The sequence below is a fragment of the Parambassis ranga genome, chromosome 8 (assembly GCF_900634625.1).
Source record: "Parambassis ranga chromosome 8, fParRan2.1, whole genome shotgun sequence".
In the NCBI taxonomy this organism is placed as follows: Eukaryota; Metazoa; Chordata; class Actinopteri; family Ambassidae; genus Parambassis; species Parambassis ranga.
Window position 1 is genome coordinate 8,874,660 of NC_041029.1, and position 20,354 is coordinate 8,895,013.

Sequence of the window (20,354 nt, forward strand, 5' to 3'; positions counted from 1 at the left end):
ATAACACACATAATCACCTCTGCATCAAAGTAAGTGCCCTTTTTTTACCTCAACTGAACATAATTAATGCACAGACCCGGCTGTAAACAGACACAGGAGTCTGGAGAGAGTTTGCAGCCCTGTAATATTGGACGAAAACAAAATGTGAGGTTCATTTAAAAAGCCACTCTATTGGTATTAATGCTGCTCTCTGCCTGTGCACATCTCTGATCACATTAAAAATGTATTGACATGGAGGTTTGCATATCTGCTTCTGTCTTTTAATTCAGAAAGTACAAAAGACGCTTGCACAGATATGGCAAGATTTGATTAACAGATGCCGAGCACCATCTCCATTTGATCCTGCTTTTTTTTCCGACGTTGAACTCCATTTGTGTTCTTGACATTTGGAGCTCCTTTGAGCCGACAGAAGAGCAAAGGGCCTGTCCAAAGGAAAATTAACATGAAGTCAGGAATGAAATGAAACTATGTAAGAAGCTGTGCTATGAAGGTGACAGCCTGAAAAGAGAACACTTATCTAATCGGAGTAGCAGCTGGTTCCCGTCAAAGCGGATAAAAGGAGCATGGGAAACGGCTTTACTTTTTCATTTAGAGGAACGGGCGATAAGCACTAAGCATAAGCAGCCGCCACACCTGGATACACAAACACACAAGATGCAGCTTTGATTTGAAGAAGTGGTGATTTGTAATATGGCTCACACACAGACGCAAAGAAGTGATTTAACTAAAATGTGTTAAAGGTATCCGAGTCCTAATTCACTATAGAGGCAGACATAGAGGTGGATTTGTTCGCAAAGTTCCAACCCTGACTTGTGCCTTTCTCACTGTGTAAATGTCAGATTGTTGTTTTGAGGAACAGGAAGGAGGACAGAGGGACGATCTCATTGTGCTTTCATTAGGAGACGACTATTTTGACACGGATGAGGTCGCTTGACTGATTGTTTTCTCCATTATACAACTTGAGTGTGGAACCATCTGTTCCACCATCTAATGATTTCTTTAAGCTTTTCCATGATTTATAATCCAAATCACAAAGCCTGTCTACAAGGAAGATAAGTGACTAATCTCCTCAGGGACCACTTTATATTGAGCAATTTGAAACAGCTGCATGTGGTTGGTCCTTTTCCACTGACAGTGAGCAAACAACAGAACAAACCCACCCTGTTAGAAAGTCAACATTATTATTATTATTATTATCATTATTATTTGCTAAAAGGTCATCCTCTTTATCTCCATGTACTCCTGGGGGAACCCTAGCCACCCCCATGCCAGCCTGGAGATTTGATCTCCACAAACATGGGCATGCCTTCTACAGTAAGGAGCGTTATAACCAGATGCCTGATCTCAATGTGAAAGGGGCATTAACTTCACTCTGTGCCCCTCCGGGCATAGAATGGAGCTGGTTCATGTCTGAATAGCTAAGAGGTGCTAGGTTGGATTCTGACAAAAAACTCTGGAAGTGATGAATAAATCCATTCAATTAGCAAATAAAGAAGTGTGGTCCCTGTCTTGAATGTGTTGTGTTAGCAAAAAAAAACTAATTACAAAAACAAGTCTCACTGTGCAACAAACTAACTCTGCATCATCTCTTTGAATGACAACTGTCTAGATAGTTAGTATCTTTATCAAGTGTATGGATGAGCAAAAGTTAGGCTCACTGACTGAGCTGTAACTTCAAACTTGTGGTATTAATCTTAGAATTCATCTCCACATAAAGAGACACCAAAATGTCAGATTTCTCAAAATGTCTTTTGTTTTATTGAGAATGCAGAACAGGGCTTGTCCCTAATTTGCTTTGGCTTTTTTGCTTTCTGAATGCCAGTTTCTTCATTGAGAGACATGAAGAGAAGGCAACCTGCTATTTGGATGTCAAATCAGGTCTTTTCTTTTGTGTGCCCCCCCCCTCCCCCCCTCATCACAGAGAGGTCAAAGAAGCCGGCAGGGTTTTATTCCAGCTTACATCAGCAACCTTTAAAATGAAGAACTCTCCTACTCTTTAGTTACATGGCCTCTTTTTTTGCACAGTTACTGAAAAATTATGAAGTAAAAATGCAGATACTTAATTTTGATAGAAATATTTTTTGAAAATAGAGGTTACAGTGATTTTAAGTGAATCGGTTTGTACATTCCTGCCTGAATCTGAGCCCAGAGATTGCCACAGCCTTGAAGCTAATTACACAACTAACAGTGTGGGAGCAGAAATCCCATTTACATCATTCACATCTGACTCATCAAACTCTTTGTAGAACTATTTAACAAATGTTAAATAGCTTTAACAAATGTTAAATAGCTAAAAGAAAAAGAGCCTCTCCCACTCTGGTGTATGATGCTTTAAATATTGAGGGAGGGGGCTGCTGGCTGGTATTGGATCAGTCCTTAGAGGCTGTAATATTCTCCCACATGCAGCCAGCATATTCCAACCTTCTTTACTGAGCTAGTAATTGCACAAACATTATATGTTATAATGACCTCAAGGTGGAAACAAAGACTCTGACATCCTCATTAGAAAAGGCATTCAGGGAATATTTTAATTTGACAGTTTCATTGACATATTTGTAGAGCCGCCTTTGTTTTCCTTGAGGAATGGATTTGTCATTTACAGCCGTGTTATTTGCAACGACGAAGCAGGCAGGGAGGATGTGGGCAGTGTTTGTGACCTTTCTGACGCTGGAGGAGGCTGCTCCCTGAGGTGCTGTGCCGCTCCCACTCCATATATTGGTGGTAAACTATATGATAAAGACAATCTAATACAAACGCTGTTCAATCATAAGAGACTCAGCGAACTGGCAAAACAAAGTTTGAATGTGCATTGTCGTGAAGACCACATCCGAAAAGGGGGGAAAACGCAAGAGGAGAGGCCGCTAGATCAGAAGATCCCCTGGGGTCTAGACCTGGTGGTGGTGGAGAGCTGGAGGGCATGAGATAGGAGGCCTGAACTGGCGTGGATCTGGTGGTGCTTGGTGTGGAGGAGGGTTGCTGGGTTCGATCAGAAAAAAGCTGGGGAGGAGATGGAGACTTTTAAATTTCATGCTAAGCTGTGATTGGTCAGGATGGAAAGCCACAGCTGATTGGTGAGGGAGGTGCTTTCTATTAAGCACCTGACTAAGAGAGCAGAAGAGAGTGGGAGCAGAGGAGTTAGGGATAGAAGGAGAGAGATTAGGAAGCGGATAGGGATAAATGGTGAATGATGGGAACAGAGTCTTCCTGATTGAACTTATGCTAAGAGCTACATTAGTGATGTTATCTATTCTACCAGCACCAGACTAAATAAATACATGCATAACCTTAATTATAGCTGGTAGAGCAAGTTGACGACACTTTGCTAACAGCTGACAACAAAAGTTTGAGTAAATAATAGATGTATTGTAAATCAGCCATGTGAATGTTTATGTTTGTGCATTTGTCGGCCATGCTTATCAGTATAAAACAAAAATATCGTTGCATTTATGTGTAAGTTGATTTGCCAAATACATTTTGTTATACAATATTTGCTGCAATAAACTAATGTCTTGTCATCTTTAAGTTTGTGCAGCTCCTTATGCAAACTGATTAGGATATAAGAAAGGTCATTTTAACTGCGTCGACTTGGGGTCAATAATGACAACACGGCAGGATTAAAATAATAGTACCGGTAATTCTACAGTCTTGCTCTCCCTCATTGTCCAATTTGTCTTTGGGATCTTGTCCCCAGCACACTTGGGCTCCATCAGGGTTGGTGTCATGTCAACATAAACACTCCATAAAGAACATTAATACAGAATGATTCACGTTTTGTTGCTAAGTGAGAGCAAGCTAAGCACAGGCACTGCTGTAACTGTTCACTAACAGTGCTACTAGTGCTGCAGCCTTGAACTTTCAGTGATGACACTGACTATCAAACGCATGTAATGTAGGGAATTGTAACCTTGTAGCCTGCAGCATCTAGAACACTCTCGGGGTTCACAGATTATAGTTCTTCTAGGAAGTAGTGAATCAATCACTGGTTCTTTTGTACACAGGATATCAAAAATAAATAAAAACATTTTTTATGAGAAATCACTCACCTTTTCAGTCTTCTCTGCAGAGGAAATGCTTATGTAACATGGGCTGTATGTGAAATGGTTGGCCACACAATCACACTTTCTTGTGGCAACAGATGGGTCGATCGTCCTTGTTGTCATGGCCATTTTAACGAAGGAGAAGGCTTCCTTTGAAGCCTTGCAGGGAGAAAAATCCTTCACAGCAGAGAACAGCCTGTTTGTGAAAGCAGAGGAGAAGTGATGATAGCAAGTCAGAGAAGGAGCCGCTTCGGCACATCTTATTGATCTGTTGCAGCAGTGTTGCCTAATCCATACATCTGAAAAAGGGGAAATGCTGATGACACATCTGCTTTATGAGACCCATGGCACCAATCAGCCTTGCTGCACTGGCATGTAGGCTATAAATGCTCACACGAAAACTCATAAAAATGTCTTCACTGATTTATCACAAAAAAACTACGGCTCATGTTGTCACCAACACTATGAACAAACAATGCACATGTGATCTTTTTATTGCTTTTTTTAGTACACTACGTTGACAGTGACACCTGAGAGAACAGAGAAATGAACAAAAACATAACACAAGGATATTTCAATAGAACACTAAACAAATTCAAATGAAACATTTCCATGTAGGTTATGGTATTTTAGCATGGAAGTCTGAGTGGATTAACTTGCTTTTAGGGCCAGCCTCAAGTGGCCATTAAAGGAACTGCAATTAAAGGCCATTAAAGGAACAGTAAATGCACATTGGTGCTGCCCAAGCGGCAACCTTCGGGGCTCAGACTTGAAGCCCATGCGGAAGTGTCAAACCTTGTAGTCCACGGCGCAACTGCTGGGGGCTGGCTCCAAAAGCGAGTAATTTCCCATAGACTGCCATGTAAAAATGGCCGACTTCACAGCAGAAATGAACATGTTTACAGCCTGGTACAAAAAACCATTCTGGTCTCAGATGATAGGTTCTCTTCTAGTGTCAATTGTACAGGGGGTGAAATTTTTTACAACTCACTTGTTTCAATTGTATTCGGACGTAAAATTACACATAATTATAGGTGTTGCCGCTTGAGTGACAGACGGTTGACGTATCACAGCGTGAGTTTCCTGCTTCCATGATCGCCCACCCCCCTAAACCCCGCTCGTGCTCCCCCTCTTTGTCCATATTTGCAGTTTTGGCGGACGTGACGCTACCAACATGGCGGCGGTCATCACGCCCCTGAACCTCCCACCGAGCCTCAGAACGGCTCTTCAGAAACAAACGAGTGACGTCACGGAAGCTCTGTCCATAGTTTTTACTGGCAATGGTGCTGCCTCTTTTTTATTTCAAATCTGGTCAGTCCAAGAAAAACAGGTTACATATAAAAAAATACAAAAAAATAATATTTGATATTTGGGGAGAAAACACATAAAAGGGCTCAGCTCTCCTTTTGTTTGTCTCTCTTATGTTGCTATGCTTGTCAGCTCTCCTCAGATTTTCCATCCGCTGATTTGAAATGAAGATTCGAGTTGATAAAGTGGCCCTTAGAAACACTCGTCGTACATACGGCTGCATATATGGACCAGAGTGGAGGCAGAAAACTAGGTCACACTAAGTCTCCATGGAAAACTAGGTCTTACAGACAAACTTGTGCCGAAATAAATTTAAAATGCTGTTTATGTGCAACTAATTTGTTTGCCAAAAACAATTTGTTATAAAAGAGAATTGCTGCTCAGATTAATGAAGGAGAAAAATGTTTTTTAGGGGACAAACAATCTGACATAAGAAGCCAATTTATGCAATAAAATTACATGTAATACATCTTGTCATCTGTGTGGAAATCGCCGTTTTTACAAAGCAGCAAGCTTCTAAATTTAGCATATACACTGTGATTTTAAATGACAGATGTTTCTAGCTTATCTAGCATTATGCTTCACAAACTGTATTTCAGCTGTATGTAGCTGTTATGTATGCCTCCAGAAGCTGCAGCAGTTTGAAGCTTGTGTATAATTAGCAAGGGTAATCATAATTTCACGGAGACAGCAATGCTATGGCTGGTTTTGCACAAAAAATCTGTACAAAGCATAAAATGCTGATCTGTGCCTTTAAGAAACAATGAGACATTGTATACCAATATTTTTAACATATACATGTACATAACCAGCTACAAATGGTTCAAAAATATATAATACCCAAATTAAAATTAACAACAGAAAATTATATTCTAAAAAAACAATTTTAACCATCTCCTCCTCTTAGGAAATGTGATCACACATATAATTGAAATACAATGTTACAGCACACAGTTTTCACCATGGGCACAGTGGACACGGTGAATATTAATGGTCTAATCTAGAGGTCTGTTTATCCTACTGTGGGTCACAGTGGGACTTCCGTTCCGTCGGATCCTCATTGTAACACACTGCAGACACTAGAGAGAGGAGAGATGATGTGACACTTTTTGTGATGCACTTATTTCCTCTTCCCCATTGTGAGAAGCTGATATGTGACAGCTAGATTGTTGTTATTGCTGTGGATGTGTTTGGCTGTGCTGCTTCTATGACAGGATGTGGGGAGGTCTCCCAACTGCTGCATGTAGACAGTGCTACACTCATTATGAGCACACTCTTCATCTTAACCAAATCAGATCATGACATCAACCACAATAAAGGCTTCAACCTGTCATGGCAATTAATGAGTTCATCTAGACAGTGTGGTGCATCTCTTCTAAGGTCATGTAGCTGTGTTATCATTGTTGTTTTTGCATTTTTGTGATCATTTTGTATCTATATTAGGGGGTTGTTCTGCACCTGTTTTTGCTCATGGGACTGTTTTATAAAAAATAATTGTCTCTTTTGAGACACATTGCATCACTTCGTGGTTGTCTGTGCCGTTTTATCTGTGTGACTGTTGTCTGTCTCTTTTTGGTCATCTTGCGTCTCTTGCTTTTTGGATGTTTTGCATCTTATTGTTTCTGTATAACATTTTTCATCTCACACCTTGTTGTTTTGTGCCTCTTCAGCCATTTGCACCTCTTTGTTATTGCATTGTGTCTATTTTCAGTCATTTTAAATATCTTTGAGGTTGTTTTCATTTCGTTGCTTCTCCTGCTTTTTGGATGTTTTTGTATCTTTGCATCTCTTCATTAATGTTTTGTTTAACTTTTTATTCATTTCAGATCTTTTTGTATTTTTTAATTTGTCTCTTTTTGTCATTTTGCCTCTCTTTGTGGTTGTTTAATGTATTTTTATACCCACTTTGCATCTGTTTTCTGTCTATGTTATGTATCTTAACTTATTTGCAATTCTTTGTATTTGCACTTAGTTTCTCACCTGACTTTACAACCTTCTAAAAATAGACTCTTAAATGCTGAACCTTTGTATATGGCTGCCTTCTACAGCATGGTTCTCTCCACTGGCTACAGAAGTCCACCTGTGCCGCAGAATAACACAGACCGTGCACACACAGGGACACACACACACACACACACACACCAAAGGATTTTAACACCTCCTACTTGACTGTGTGCAGCAGCGGAGCTGTTACCTAGTTACAAGCTGGAGACAGCGCGACCTGCGCTACTGTTATAATGTTGCAGTGGTGGCTCTGAGTGCATCAGTCAGTCCGGGAGCAGACGGAGAGCAAAGTCAGAGAGGAGCACACGGAGGACTCAGCGGGCTGTTCCAGCGCGGAGGATGAGAATAACACGCATCCTGACGGGGAACAGACGGAGTGCGGCTGCTCGCGTGGCGCTGATTCACCGCTAAAATCCGCAAACACCGCCCTTAAAAAGAAGTGTGTAGAAGTGTCTGTTTAAAGGTAAGTTGGAGGGTTTGTAGTTTTTCTTTGCAGCAGATTTATATCAGTTCACTGGCTGTAAGTGGCTGAGGGCGCGCTGCCGCGTCTCTCACCTCACCTGCGGTCGCAGTGTTGATTGATTTTTACATAAAGAATGAACAATTCCCCCTGATCACTCCCTGAGGCTGATCATTAAACTTCTGAATGGCGTGTTAAAGCTCTGACGTTTTACTGAAACAGGCTGTATGTTAGTTAGCGTGATTTATTAGAGTTAATGATTTAAAAAAACAACTTTAAACATTGTGCAATGAAATAGCTGCTCCAGAGATTACAGCCAAGGACAGAACACACTGTGTGCTGGATGAACGCAAAATGTCTCAGAACACACAGAAACACACAGAAGAAATGAGACGATGACTTTTTTCTTCTTTGTGCTGATTTTAGAGGTTATTTTCATCATTATTCATCGTGTAACTTGTTTTGAAATCGTTTTTCGTCCATGTGTTGTAACTTTATCTCCATTTTTTCCACTCACTCTCTTTACAACTCTACAGAAGGTCAGATGTTATATGTGTACTGCTACTTTTGATCATTAGTGGTTTGTCATATTTTATGATCTTTACATTATATTTAATGATTTTATGTGTCTTGGGGTTATTTTTCTGCCTCTGTAGCTGCTACCTGGCAAGCTGTTTGGTGAAAAGGTTCCTTAATGTTACTTTATTTATAATTAGGTGCTTATAAAGGCTTTATAAACTGTGCATTAATAGTAAGAAGTACACACAACTCAAGTTTTAAAAGGGATGTTTAAAGGTCTGAGTGTAGTCAGTCTGGACTGTTTGTGTTTATGTGATGCATTGAAGGGGGCTTGGCAAAAAAGAAGGTTTTAATATACTTCAAAAGTGCAATGAGCCATTGAATATTCAAGTCAGCCCTCCTGACTGAAGTTTCAGTTTATCTTTTATTTACTCAAAGGCAGCCCTCGGTCTTCTTCTGAGAATTGCATCATGAATTCTCACAGACAGATCAGACATTGGGAGGAAGCGTGTTTTTTTTCTCCCTTGAAAAAAATGTTCCCCACTGTGTCTGTGACAGTCTGAGTGTGATCAGCATGATCTGTTCAGTTAAGAGGAGCAAAAAAAACCCCACATCATCCCTCCACCATGTGCAGCCATTTGTGATGGAAATGCTGCCACTAATATCTGTGTTTTTACATTTAACATCCGAAAAAGTACATTTTGATTTGACGTTAACTGTAGTGGATCTGAAAGCTTTTTGCATTTGACACAAATCTAAATACAGACAGATCAGCTTCCCACCTGTGTTGCTGCAGTAGGGAAGCTAATAAGCACAACCCATTTATTTCAGGCAAAACTGCCTTTTTAAAGACAATCTCCCAGTTGTCAAATGTAATGAGCTATTGAATTAAATCGAGCAGCACTTCATAGTAACCCGTTTGTTAATTGCATATCATTAATGGAGCCAGAGCTCAGGTGATCCATTGGCTATAATTATATATATATATATATATATATATATATATATATATATATATATATATACATACATATCATAACCAAAAAGATCCTTGGGGAAATTTAGATAGTTGTCAGGTTTTCCAGCAGGCTGCGTCATTGTTTATAATACGCAACACTGTCTTCAGCACATGTAGCAGGGGGCACAGCACAGTGTGACATATATATATATTTAAATACAGAGTTATAAATGAGTTGGAGGTCTGGAAGAAGTTTCTGCTGCCTGTCATAAATATCTTTTGTTCTACCTCAGAAGTGGAGCGCTTAAAAGTAAAGCCAGAAATGGATGCCAGGCTGTTTGTACTGTGTTTATTATGTTTATTACGTCTGACTCACCAAGCCTCAAGCAAAAGCCATCCTCTTCCCTTTAAAGCCCAGGAGCAGGAGCAGCAACAACACCTCAGGGTGACAGACTTCCTGCAGAGAGAAGAGGCGGTACAAAAAAACAAAAACTTAAGGACGTAGTTTAAATATTCATCAATCAATATGCTAAACGACAAGTCCCTGATTTGTTCTGAATAATGGCAGGGACCTGTGCTCCTTAGCACCAAGCCCACGCACAAACAGCACAAAGTGTGCATGTAACTTTTCCCTTCATATGTGTAAATCAGCACTTCCCACACAGGCACAAAATCTGTGGTCACACATGAAGGCACATAGAAAAATGCATGTTTTCGTGGCAACGACAGGTGTTCTAAACAACTGCTGAAATAAGGAGCCCTTGCAGCTTGCAGAAGAAGGTTTGCGTGGAGATTGAGTTGTTGTGTGCTATTTGTATGAATCCACTATGAAAGTTTGAAACAAATCGGCAAGCAACAGTGTAAGACTGCAAAGCGTCTGTTCCTTTTTAATGTCTGAAAGCATCAGTGGTGCTGCTCAGAAACACACCAGTTCAAGGACTTCTTGTTGAAACAAGATCAATACCACTCAGGAAGCACTTTGTGTTTTTAGACGAAAACTCTGACTTGTGGAAGATAAAACAGCTCTAAAAAGTGCAATCTTTTGAATTTATGTACTTGATTCTATTGGCTAAATAGTCTGTACTGTTTGAGAATAATTATTGTAGCTTTAAAGTTAAATGAGGGCAAAATGAATGAACCTTTTAAACTCATCTTTAAATGCCTGATCACAATAGCAACTAATCACGCTCGTAGTGAATGGCCACGCTCTTAAATAAGGACATCAGTGAATGCATCGCTGTAGACCTTGCCTGTCTGTTGGTCTAAGCCATTATGTACAGTATATAGTATGATGCTCAGCCAGTCCATTATTTCCAATGTGCCTGTAAACAGCTAAATGTCAGTAAGAAAACAGTGTATTTATAACACGCTGCTCACAACATCCATTTTTTTTTTGCTCATATGTTTTCCTCCACTCATTCAGAGTAGATTGTTTTTTTTCACCGCTGGGCAAGAACATTCATGCCCTGGCCTTTAGTAGGGGGAAATACAAAAGAAAACAAAGCAAATACACTATTCAAACATCTCTGCCAAATGTCCTTAACCGTGTCCATGACCTGCGTTCCTTACTGCTACCGAGTCTTTTCAGCAGTGTGCACATAATTGCCTTTGTGAACCACAGAATCAGCTGTGAACAATAATTTAAAATGTAGCTCTGCAAACTTTGAGCGCAGAGAGTTTATACAGAGATGATCATTGTAATTATAATTACCCACAGCTTTTGACAGGCTGTGGAGACACAGATACAGAAGTAGTAATTGCGTTGCATTTCAACACCTCGGTATTATCACTAATTATTTAAGTGGAAAGTTGATCACAGTGCATCGGTGATTAATTAAACTTTTCACCCTTCACAACCCCACACAGCATGTCTCCCACTGTTCATGTGCACAGTTCATCGTGCACACTAGTAGTACATTTTTCAGATGTGCACAGCTCACAGGTTGCATACAGATGTATATACATAAATTAAAATCACCCTGAACGGGGCTCTCAATGCTATGATGCAAGCATGGCTTTTTACAACAACATGTTTTACACACCCTACTGATTTCAATTTAATTCCACAGATGTTTCCAGCGGATTGGACGTAGCCCTCTTTGGTGATGAGAACCACGTCCATAGCAATGATCTGCAGTTTGTTCCTCAGATGTAAATGACTATTGATTATTGACTAAACAGAATGTTGCATTCACAAAATCAACTTACTGTCACTTCTCTATTGATTGATTGTGTTAGCTTACATTTAAATAATTACTATGAACTGTAGTGGAGCAGCAGTGTTGCACTGAAAAGTAAAAACTGCATGTGTCATAGCCTCGGTGTGAGCTACCTGACTGCACCTGTTGTTCTGTGCTCCTGGATGCTGTCAGGATGCCAAAGCTCCTCCCCGAAACACTCCAAACCTTTAAAGTGCTGCAGCTGTCAGAGACTCTGACCTTTGTGATGGATGCTCGCTGGGCTGGGCTGGGCTCAGCTCAGCGGTGGAGCAGCATTTGACAGCTAAGATGTTGGCATTTCGGCTCCTGCAGTGAGCTGCAGTTCAGTCTGCCTTCCACTCAGGGCTAATTTTGAAGTTGTATTAGTCTGTTGGTAACTGTGAATGGGTTTTTACTCCAAGACTGCATCAGCCTGTACCAAAAGTACATGCATCATGGATCACTGTAAGTTCCATCCTTGTTATTATGTTTCAGAAGTATGGCATGAAGACACAATAGGTCCACAATGAGTAAACAAAGTGGAAAACTGTGTCACCAGCAACAACATGTCCACCAGGGACAAGTCCTCAATGCAGTCCAGACCATCACCCAATCAAAGGCAGGGGACATCAAACGTTTCAGACATAGATCATGTCATTTTAGCCCAGATGACCTACATTTTTTGTGCCTTAAGCCTATCAAACTCACACTCATTCCTTTTACACACTCAAAAAAAAGCTATTGATCACTGATTGAATTCATGCATGAGGTTACAGGGCCACCTCGGAGCCTCTTCTTGTGTCATTTAAAGAAAAAAAGAAAAAAACAAAACAATCGGCAGACATTTGGATCAGAAGATGCCTCGCTCTCCTGTCACACCGCCAGCAGTTCAGAACCTCAATTTATAACCAAAATGGATTTCCCTTTCACTGAGGTTTGAAAGGCTCAAAAGGGCTTGGGGTGCTGAGCATAAAGATTAATGAGCTAGAATGTAATATGACAAACACAAAGCAGATATTAAACAGGATGTCTGAGATGAGAAATGGAGTTTGATAAATGGATTTTTGCAAAGCATTTCAGTCAAACCTGTCAAAGTCCGACGAAGATTTAAAGATGCATCATCGTGCTTCTTCTCTCTCGTATAATAATTTTTCTTTGCTGTAACCAGTGACTATTGTCTGTAATTTTCTTTTATTCATTTTATAAAAACTGGAAAACAAGTGCCTTTGAGCTCACAAAGCCCAAGGTAAACATCTTTAAATTGCATGTTTTATCCACAAGGACAGCATGTTCAATTCACTTTTATATAGCACAAAGAGAAGCAGCCAATAACCTTTTATGCTACAAAAATACCCACAGTTAGTTCTATGGTCTCAAAATATCAAAGAATTCTACAGTTTATCTTGTGTCTGTTAAAATAAGTGCAAGGGAAAGGAAGGCAGGTGTACTACCATTTTAACATCAGGCTTATTTATAAGCCTCATGTTGTCTCTCAGGTTGGTATGGATATATATGCAAAAGCAAGCCATGTTCTCCATATTAAAAAAGGTTTGTCTTCATAAATAGGTAATGATGACCAGAGCTGATGTGGCAAACCTCCTGAAGATAATGAGCGCAGGGCAGAATGACGAGAGAAAGCTGTATTCAGCCAATATGTGATATCGAATTAAAGAACATTATCAGCTGAGTGTAATGTAATACAAAAACAATATATTCAATGAAACCTCATTATATAAATAGTCCTTCATTAGCAGCATGAAGCTCCAGGCTCAGCCTCGACCTGATCGGCTCATGTTGTTAAGACCAGAAGAATAGCATGTACCCTGTTTTTTTTTTTTTTCATGTCTCCGGAACACAAGCACTCGAGAAGAGGGGGGGGGGGGGGGTCCACTGTTGTTTTATTTGGTTTCGTTTGATTTACGACACTAATCTCTGGATTTCTCTTCCTCTGGTTTCCATGGTACCAAATTTGGCAGATTTCAGATGTGAAATGTCTGTAATCACAAAGATTGGGAGATATTGAAAAATGATTAATCAGACAGGTCTCACTAGGAGACCACTGCATTGTATGTTCTATTTTTTCCTTATTAGGACATTTTCTGGTTGTATTTGTTCTCAGATGGAGAGACTGAAAGCCTTTTACATCAACTGTGCAGCTGTCACACTGACGACAACAACCTTTTACTCCGTTTGTTTGATGAACTCTGAGCAAGCGCAAGGTGCATCTGTGCTGTTCTCACCATTTATTCTCCAAAGGTTCCGCAGCACAAAACCATTTCTAAGATGAATTTCTTTGTTATCATGGCCATGGTTTTTTTTATTTTGACATGACATTGAACATTGTGTGCTATGAGTAAAAGTGAAATTAAAGAAATTAAACAGGTACAGAATTGTGTTTGCTTTTCAAATGATTAAACTTTTTATTCATACCAGTACATTCTAAACTATCTGGACAGCAATCAGTAAAATGTGGACATTAGCACATGCAGACAGTGACAAAATGTGCTACATTTTAGGACAATTCCAGTCTAATATTGACCTAAACGATGGCGCTTTTTTTTTCATTTGTGACTGTGTGTCAGTGTGGGTGGGTGTAGCAGCTGCTATTTCCCTTCAGTAGTTGGTCAGTGTCTGTTTACTGAGTGTGACACTGCGTCGCCTCCAAAGCGTCTTCCAGTCTATTCGCCCTTCCCTGCTTGTTTACCAGTGTGCTGCTGGGTTGCTAATAAAATGTCAATTATCAGCATTGTCCATGTGTGGGAAAACCCTCTGTTTGATTTGCCTGCTCTTAAAAAAACTAACTAAATATAGCTGATGTGGTCTAATCAATCTACCTGCAAATATCCATATTCAACCCAGCTTTAATTGCTTTCTGTGTGACTCATCTCATATCCACCTGTCTCATCAGCTTTTCATCACTGTTTAGCATGTTGCTTTGTCCTTTCCACTCACCCTCTCAGAGCTATTTTAACCTCCTTATATTTACATACACTTTCCATAAAATTACTTAATTTACAAATAAATTCTATCCATACATGTTTTATATTCCATATCAACATTTGTCTTCCAGTTGGATAACTACTTGTTGTTGTCCTTCTATTAGAACAGATGGGTGGGAGCTGAGACTACAGAAGGAAGAGCACATCCATGGGTGAAACCTCGCTGCTGGGGCTGGAGATGACAGCCCAGACGTGGGAGAACGGCACCTTTGCCAGCCCCTCGCCTGAGCTCCCTCTGTTTCTGTTCATGTTCAACGACAGTGAACTGAACGAGACGCTGTTTAACTCCACCAACGCCACCATTCCTGATGTCTCCTCAGGGCCAAGCGTGGCAGGGGTCCTTATCCCACTCATATACATCATTGTTTGTATCATAGGCCTGGGCGGAAACACTTTGGTGATTCACATTGTGCTGCACTACTCCAAGATCGAGTCAGTAACCAACATCTACATCCTCAACTTGGCTATTGCCGATGAGCTCTTTATGCTCGGCCTGCCTTTCCTGGCTGTGCAAAACACCCTCCAGTCGTGGCCCTTTGGCTCCTTCATGTGCCGGCTGGTCATGACTGTGGACTCTATCAACCAGTTCACCAGCATCTTCTGTCTGACTGTGATGAGCATCGATCGTTACCTCGCTGTGGTCCATCCAATTCGCTCCTCTAAGTGGCGACGCCCTCAGGTGGCCAAAGTTGTGAACTGCACAGTGTGGGCACTGTCGTTCCTTGTGGTTCTGCCAGTGGTCATATTTGCAAACATCCAGAAAGCAGGAGGCACCTGTAACATCGCCTGGCCTCAGCCAGCCAACATCTGGAGTGCGGCCTTCATCATCTACACCTCCACTGTTGGTTTCTTTTGCCCTCTTCTTATCATCTGCCTTTGCTACCTGCTTATCGTTTTCAAGATCCGCAGCTCAGGTAAGAAAGTCCACGCCACGTCCACCAAGCGCAGGAAGTCGGAGCGAAAAGCAACACGGATGGTTGTGATTGTTGTCGCTGTGTTTGTCTTCTGCTGGCTGCCTTTCTATGCCCTTAACATCATCAACCTGCTGGTGTCGCTACCCTCAGATTACCAGGGCGTTTACTACTTTGTCGTGGTTCTGAGCTATGCTAACAGCTGCGCTAACCCCATCGTCTATGGCTTCTTGTCAGACAACTTCAAGAGGGGATTTCGGAAAGCCCTCTGCCGCTCCACAAGGAAGGTGGAAAACCATGACCCTATGGAGCACCAGCAGCAGCAGGAAGAGGGGAGGAGAGCGCTCATGCCGAGGGAGAGCCTGAGACGAGCCATCAGGGATGAGGACGATGATGAGGAAGATGTCTCAGAAATGACTGAGATCTACAGAATCGCCCAGAATGGGAATGGCAGCTTCCAGGCAGGGAGTTCACAGCCATTGTTCTCAGAGAAAGGAGCGACTTCAGGGGCAACAGAGCGATCATCCCCGGACAAGAATGAAAACACTGGAGATTTGAAAGTCAAGGATCCTGTCAATGGGTCCACACTGACTGTTCCACTGCTTCTCAATGGAGTCAAAAATGGGAGCATTAAAGCTCTGCCAGAGGAAAACATGGAACAGAGCACCTCACTGGAGATAAGTTATTTATAGGGACTGTAAATGTGAACTAAGTATTACAACACAGAGTGGCCTGTCTCCAATAGACAGTTTGTAAAGAATACTGTGGAAAATCTCAGGTGGACGGGCCTTAAAATGTTCTGATCAACGGACTCATATCAATGTGGGACAGTTGATGTGTATATATGTGCATGTTTGAATGTACTGATGTGTGCCTTTATTTAATCACATGTGTCTTGTTTTGTATTTTAAGCCTGTATATTCCATAATGTGACAATCATTCGCTCAGGTTTGCCTGTATTTAAGCTTAATGCTTAAGCTTCTTGCATTTCCTTAGAATTCTGTTTATGTGCTAGTTTGGTGTGCCAGCATCTCATTCAGTGTTTTAACAGAGAAACAAAGCTGTAAAGGAGGTGGTCAGGGTGGATGGTTGTAACAGCATAGTGAGTCTTTAGGGTTTAGCCAATAAAACTTTTAAGTTCTTAACCGCAGGTGATGAATGCAATTAGCTGATGCACTTTTGTAAAATGTAATAATAACAAATGCTCCAGAAAAAAAATGTATTATAATACACTATGTAGACAACACATGAGGAGGGTGAGATTAAGCTGCATAATCTGTCACAAATCCAAGATAAAGTTAAGTGACAGATGAATAATATAATAATCTAAAATCAGTTAGGTTGAAACAACATTTAAAAATCTCAAAAATGCGGTACTTAAGTGTATATATGATTGCAAAAAGTTTTAATTGTGCCAAAAAACAATACTTTTTTGTGTGTGTGTGTGTGTCTAAAATACAGTCACACTGCTTGCACACAGACACTGCTGTTTTTCCCCATTGTCACTTTCTATGTGTGAAAAAAATGTACTATTTTTATCTTTAGAGCCACTTTCACTGTATTGTCTCTGTGTGCAGACAGTTTCAGTATGAGTCAGACTTGACATGGATTAAAAACATGTTAACTGTGGCACAAGTACTTGTTAAGGATAATTTCTGAGAGATAGAGTTGCATGGCTTCCCTGAACGTAAACAGATGTTGTAGAGGAACTTTAGCTGAAATACGTATTAAATCAATCTTTGCTGCACCTGAAACTGTGATTGTTGTTAGGAAATCAATTTGTTTCTGTGTAGTTGGATAAAATGTGAAGATTATATGGTAAACTGTGGAACACAGAAGAGCAACAATACTGATTTCTACAGGATCCTTAGCTCCTGAAAAACATTAGAAGTTAATAACTTAACATCATCCCATCGGAAACAACAAGCTGCACACATGCGTGATGTTCATCTCAAGAATGTGAGTTATCATCTAAAACAAATTATACTGGCAATTGTGTGTGCTTATAGTGTGCATACAGAGTAAAACGAACAGACCAAGATATGACTGCACTAGGCTGGAATGCAAGCATCTACGTCATAAGTCACGTATCTGCTTTCCCATGAATGTGGTCTTATATGGGGCCATAATGCTGCTGCTAATTATACTCAAAGATTTGATTTCCTGATAATAGCTTCTGTGGTGTATGCTTCAAAGGCCAAATGAAAGAAGTTCAATTTGCCTAATAAAAAAAATACAATTTCTGCTGCAAGTTGTGACCTGCTATTCAGCTTTTTAAATCAAGCTAATCTCTCATTAGGTCATCTGTCTTTAATCAAATTAAACATGCTCCTGCAGTTGCCTGGCAAACACTGAAATATGACATTACATGTGACATAAGCCACAACTGTCTCTCTGTCTGGTTAAGACCTCTTAATGTCTACCAGGGCTTATGGGACATGGTCTTTGTCCAGAACTGCAAAAAAGAAATCAGCTCAAAATAGGTGTTTGCCTTTAAAAAAAAAAAAGGATGTATGAAGTGAGGAACACATCCTACTGTTGTGAATGAAGCGTTATTATTTATGGAACAGAAGTTCTACCCCAGCTCTACTTTGAAGAGTGTCAGAAACACAAAAAACCTCTCTTCATCATTCATCACAAACTCGCCATCCTCCCATTCATTCATGACAGCAAATGCACTCTGATGGCAGCCAGGTTATATTTAGCAGGCTGTAAGTCAAACAATGTTGCTGCTGCTCGGCTGGTCTTCGGCCCCCACGCCCACACACACGCCCTTCAGCAGCGATCCACTGAGGAGCATAAAACCATCATTAAAGTCACATTAAAAAGGGATTTGCTTGGCTCACACTTTTATTTGCCGGGCCCCTGGGGCTCGCAGTTTCATGACAGCGGAGATCTGTTCAGGCAGAGTGGAGCTGGGTGCGTCTGCGTGTGAGTGGTTTACTACTGGTCGCGCCATGTGTGCGTTCAGCTATAAATATTGTTGCCGGCTGTGTGATCGCGGCTTCCCACCTGTGCTTACTGTACATGGAGAGGTGATAGTCAGTTGATGGGTCTGCTGGTGGCATCGCTATGACTCACTGTGATTCTCTGCCCACTGGCTCTCACCCACATACAATATGGACCAAGACTCGACACTAATAGGCCATTATTCACTTTTTTGGCAGGAGAAACTATGGAAAACCCAGAGCAAACACTGCCATCAGCTCGAGAGGATGAACACAACCAGGTCCACACATGGTCCTAATGAACAGATTACATCTATCAAACATTTCAGATCACAGTTTGTGTAGAGTTCTCCATCTGGACCACAAATGTGATCAGGATGCAGAGAGCCCTGTGAATTATCTCACTGCTAATGCACACTGAGTGGGAGTCTTCTTTATTACTTTGTGTTGTCAAGTAATAAATGTGGGACTGAACCCATCAAAGTGCAGCTGCAGCCACATTTTACACCAGTTCTCATCAGATTATCGGAAATCAATGCTGACAAAGAAGGATGCAGATTAGTGTAGATGTTAGTGTATGGCATACAAGGTGTCTAATGATTCTAGTCGTGTTGCTGCCGTTTCACTGTTCATATTTACAATTCTGGTGTTGACTGTGTTAAATAAAAGGTGTTTTAGTGAAGCTGTTGTCCTCATTTTCTCAGTGCAATGAAACAAATTAACCAAATGATCACAAATACAAGAAATCAGTGTGTGTGTATGTTGATATCATGACACATTTTTCCATATCAGTCAATATTGATATAAATGGTGTGTATAAATATAACGCTTTTCTACGCTGCTTCATATTTACCCTGTTACTCACTGAAGGTGACACACTGACTCACCCAAGGACACACTGGCATGTAGCCAGCGTGAGTGGTTGAACCGCTAACCTCACAGTTAATGGACATTCTGGACGCTCTACCACCTGAGCCACATAATATATACACATGATGTAAACTAAATCACAGAATCAAAAGTTACTGATCAAAGCTGAAGCCGATTATCACCTTGTGACCGTGATGCCCTTCTGATGACTGCAAAGAGAAGCGAACCACCCCTGACGTCCACCTCCCAAAGCAAAACCCTGGTGACTGGCAGCAGTGCTGGTCAAAAACACTTTTCTGTGCGTTGAAGGACGGAAAAAGGACCTAAATAAAAACTTCAGTACTCTTTTCCCAGAGATGGTTTATGGCTTGCTAGCTAGATTTTAATCACACTGATTGGTCTTTGATTGCTCATTTTTCCCCCTACACATCACATTTAATTACTTAGTGTTAAAAGCAGAGGAAGTACTGATGCAGTCAGCAGCCAATTGAAGCAGCCAAGCTACCGCCTCAACACAGGACTAGGTGAGCACTGGCAAATTGCTAAGAAACAGTTAAATGCACCTCACCGTCACCTTCAGTCACATCTATGTTATTAAAATGATTTAAAATCCCTCAGTAGACACTGTGTTGCCCATCTGCTGTCAGCACTGCTCCAAAACTCCCTGAAGGACAACAGTGGGCACGATGGATATGAGTCACAGCCCAGCTTCTAGGCAGTGATACAACACAGAAAGCATGCAAAATGGCAGAATTCACTGAGGTTTCTGCCTTATGTACAGTTAGAATCTCTGTTTTAATATATATGAACGACATGTACATAAAAGACCAGACAGATATTCATCATCCATCAGCTGCCTGATGCCTCCGACATCAATCTGACATCACAGCTTTTCGTATTATAATCAGATTCCCTGACCTCTGCATTGTGTGAGTAGCATCTTAATTGGATGAAGTTAAGAAAACAAACTCAAGGCCTCGGAGGTGACGCGTGTCTGATTTACATTTCTAAAGCGCTTTTTAAAGAGCTGTGTGCGTGTGTACAGCAGACAAAACCCAATTAAAAACACATTGGACTGGAAATAAAAGGAACTTCAATAATCTCCTATAAAGCTAAAAGAGAGACTGAATAAATAAGAGTAC

At 40.8% G+C, this 20,354-nt stretch overlaps 1 protein-coding gene across 3 annotated transcripts; it reads left to right on the forward strand.

Moving 5' to 3' along the window:
* The first annotated feature begins 7,562 nt into the window (after positions 1 to 7,562).
* Positions 7,563 to 18,844, forward strand: LOC114440396 (somatostatin receptor 3). 3 transcript variants are annotated; one of them, XM_028412829.1, is made up of 3 exons: positions 7,563 to 7,812; positions 13,604 to 13,703; positions 14,593 to 18,844. In XM_028412829.1, exon 3 carries the CDS (start codon positions 14,632 to 14,634, stop codon positions 16,084 to 16,086), a length of 1,455 nt encoding a protein of 484 aa, XP_028268630.1. In that variant the 5' UTR covers positions 7,563 to 7,812; positions 13,604 to 13,703; positions 14,593 to 14,631; the 3' UTR covers positions 16,087 to 18,844. The 3 variants fall into 3 exon arrangements, with proteins under 3 accessions (XP_028268630.1, XP_028268629.1, XP_028268631.1); XM_028412828.1 differs by lacking the exon at positions 13,604 to 13,703 and having other exon boundaries at positions 14,588 to 18,844; XM_028412830.1 differs by lacking the exon at positions 13,604 to 13,703.
* Positions 18,845 to 20,354: the final 1,510 nt, after the last annotated feature.

Bases quoted from the DNA above. Each gene is read 5' to 3' on its own strand.
- LOC114440396 (XM_028412829.1), top strand. From the start codon at position 14,632: ATGGGTGAAACCTCGCTGCTGGGGCTGGAGATGACAGCCCAGACGTGG.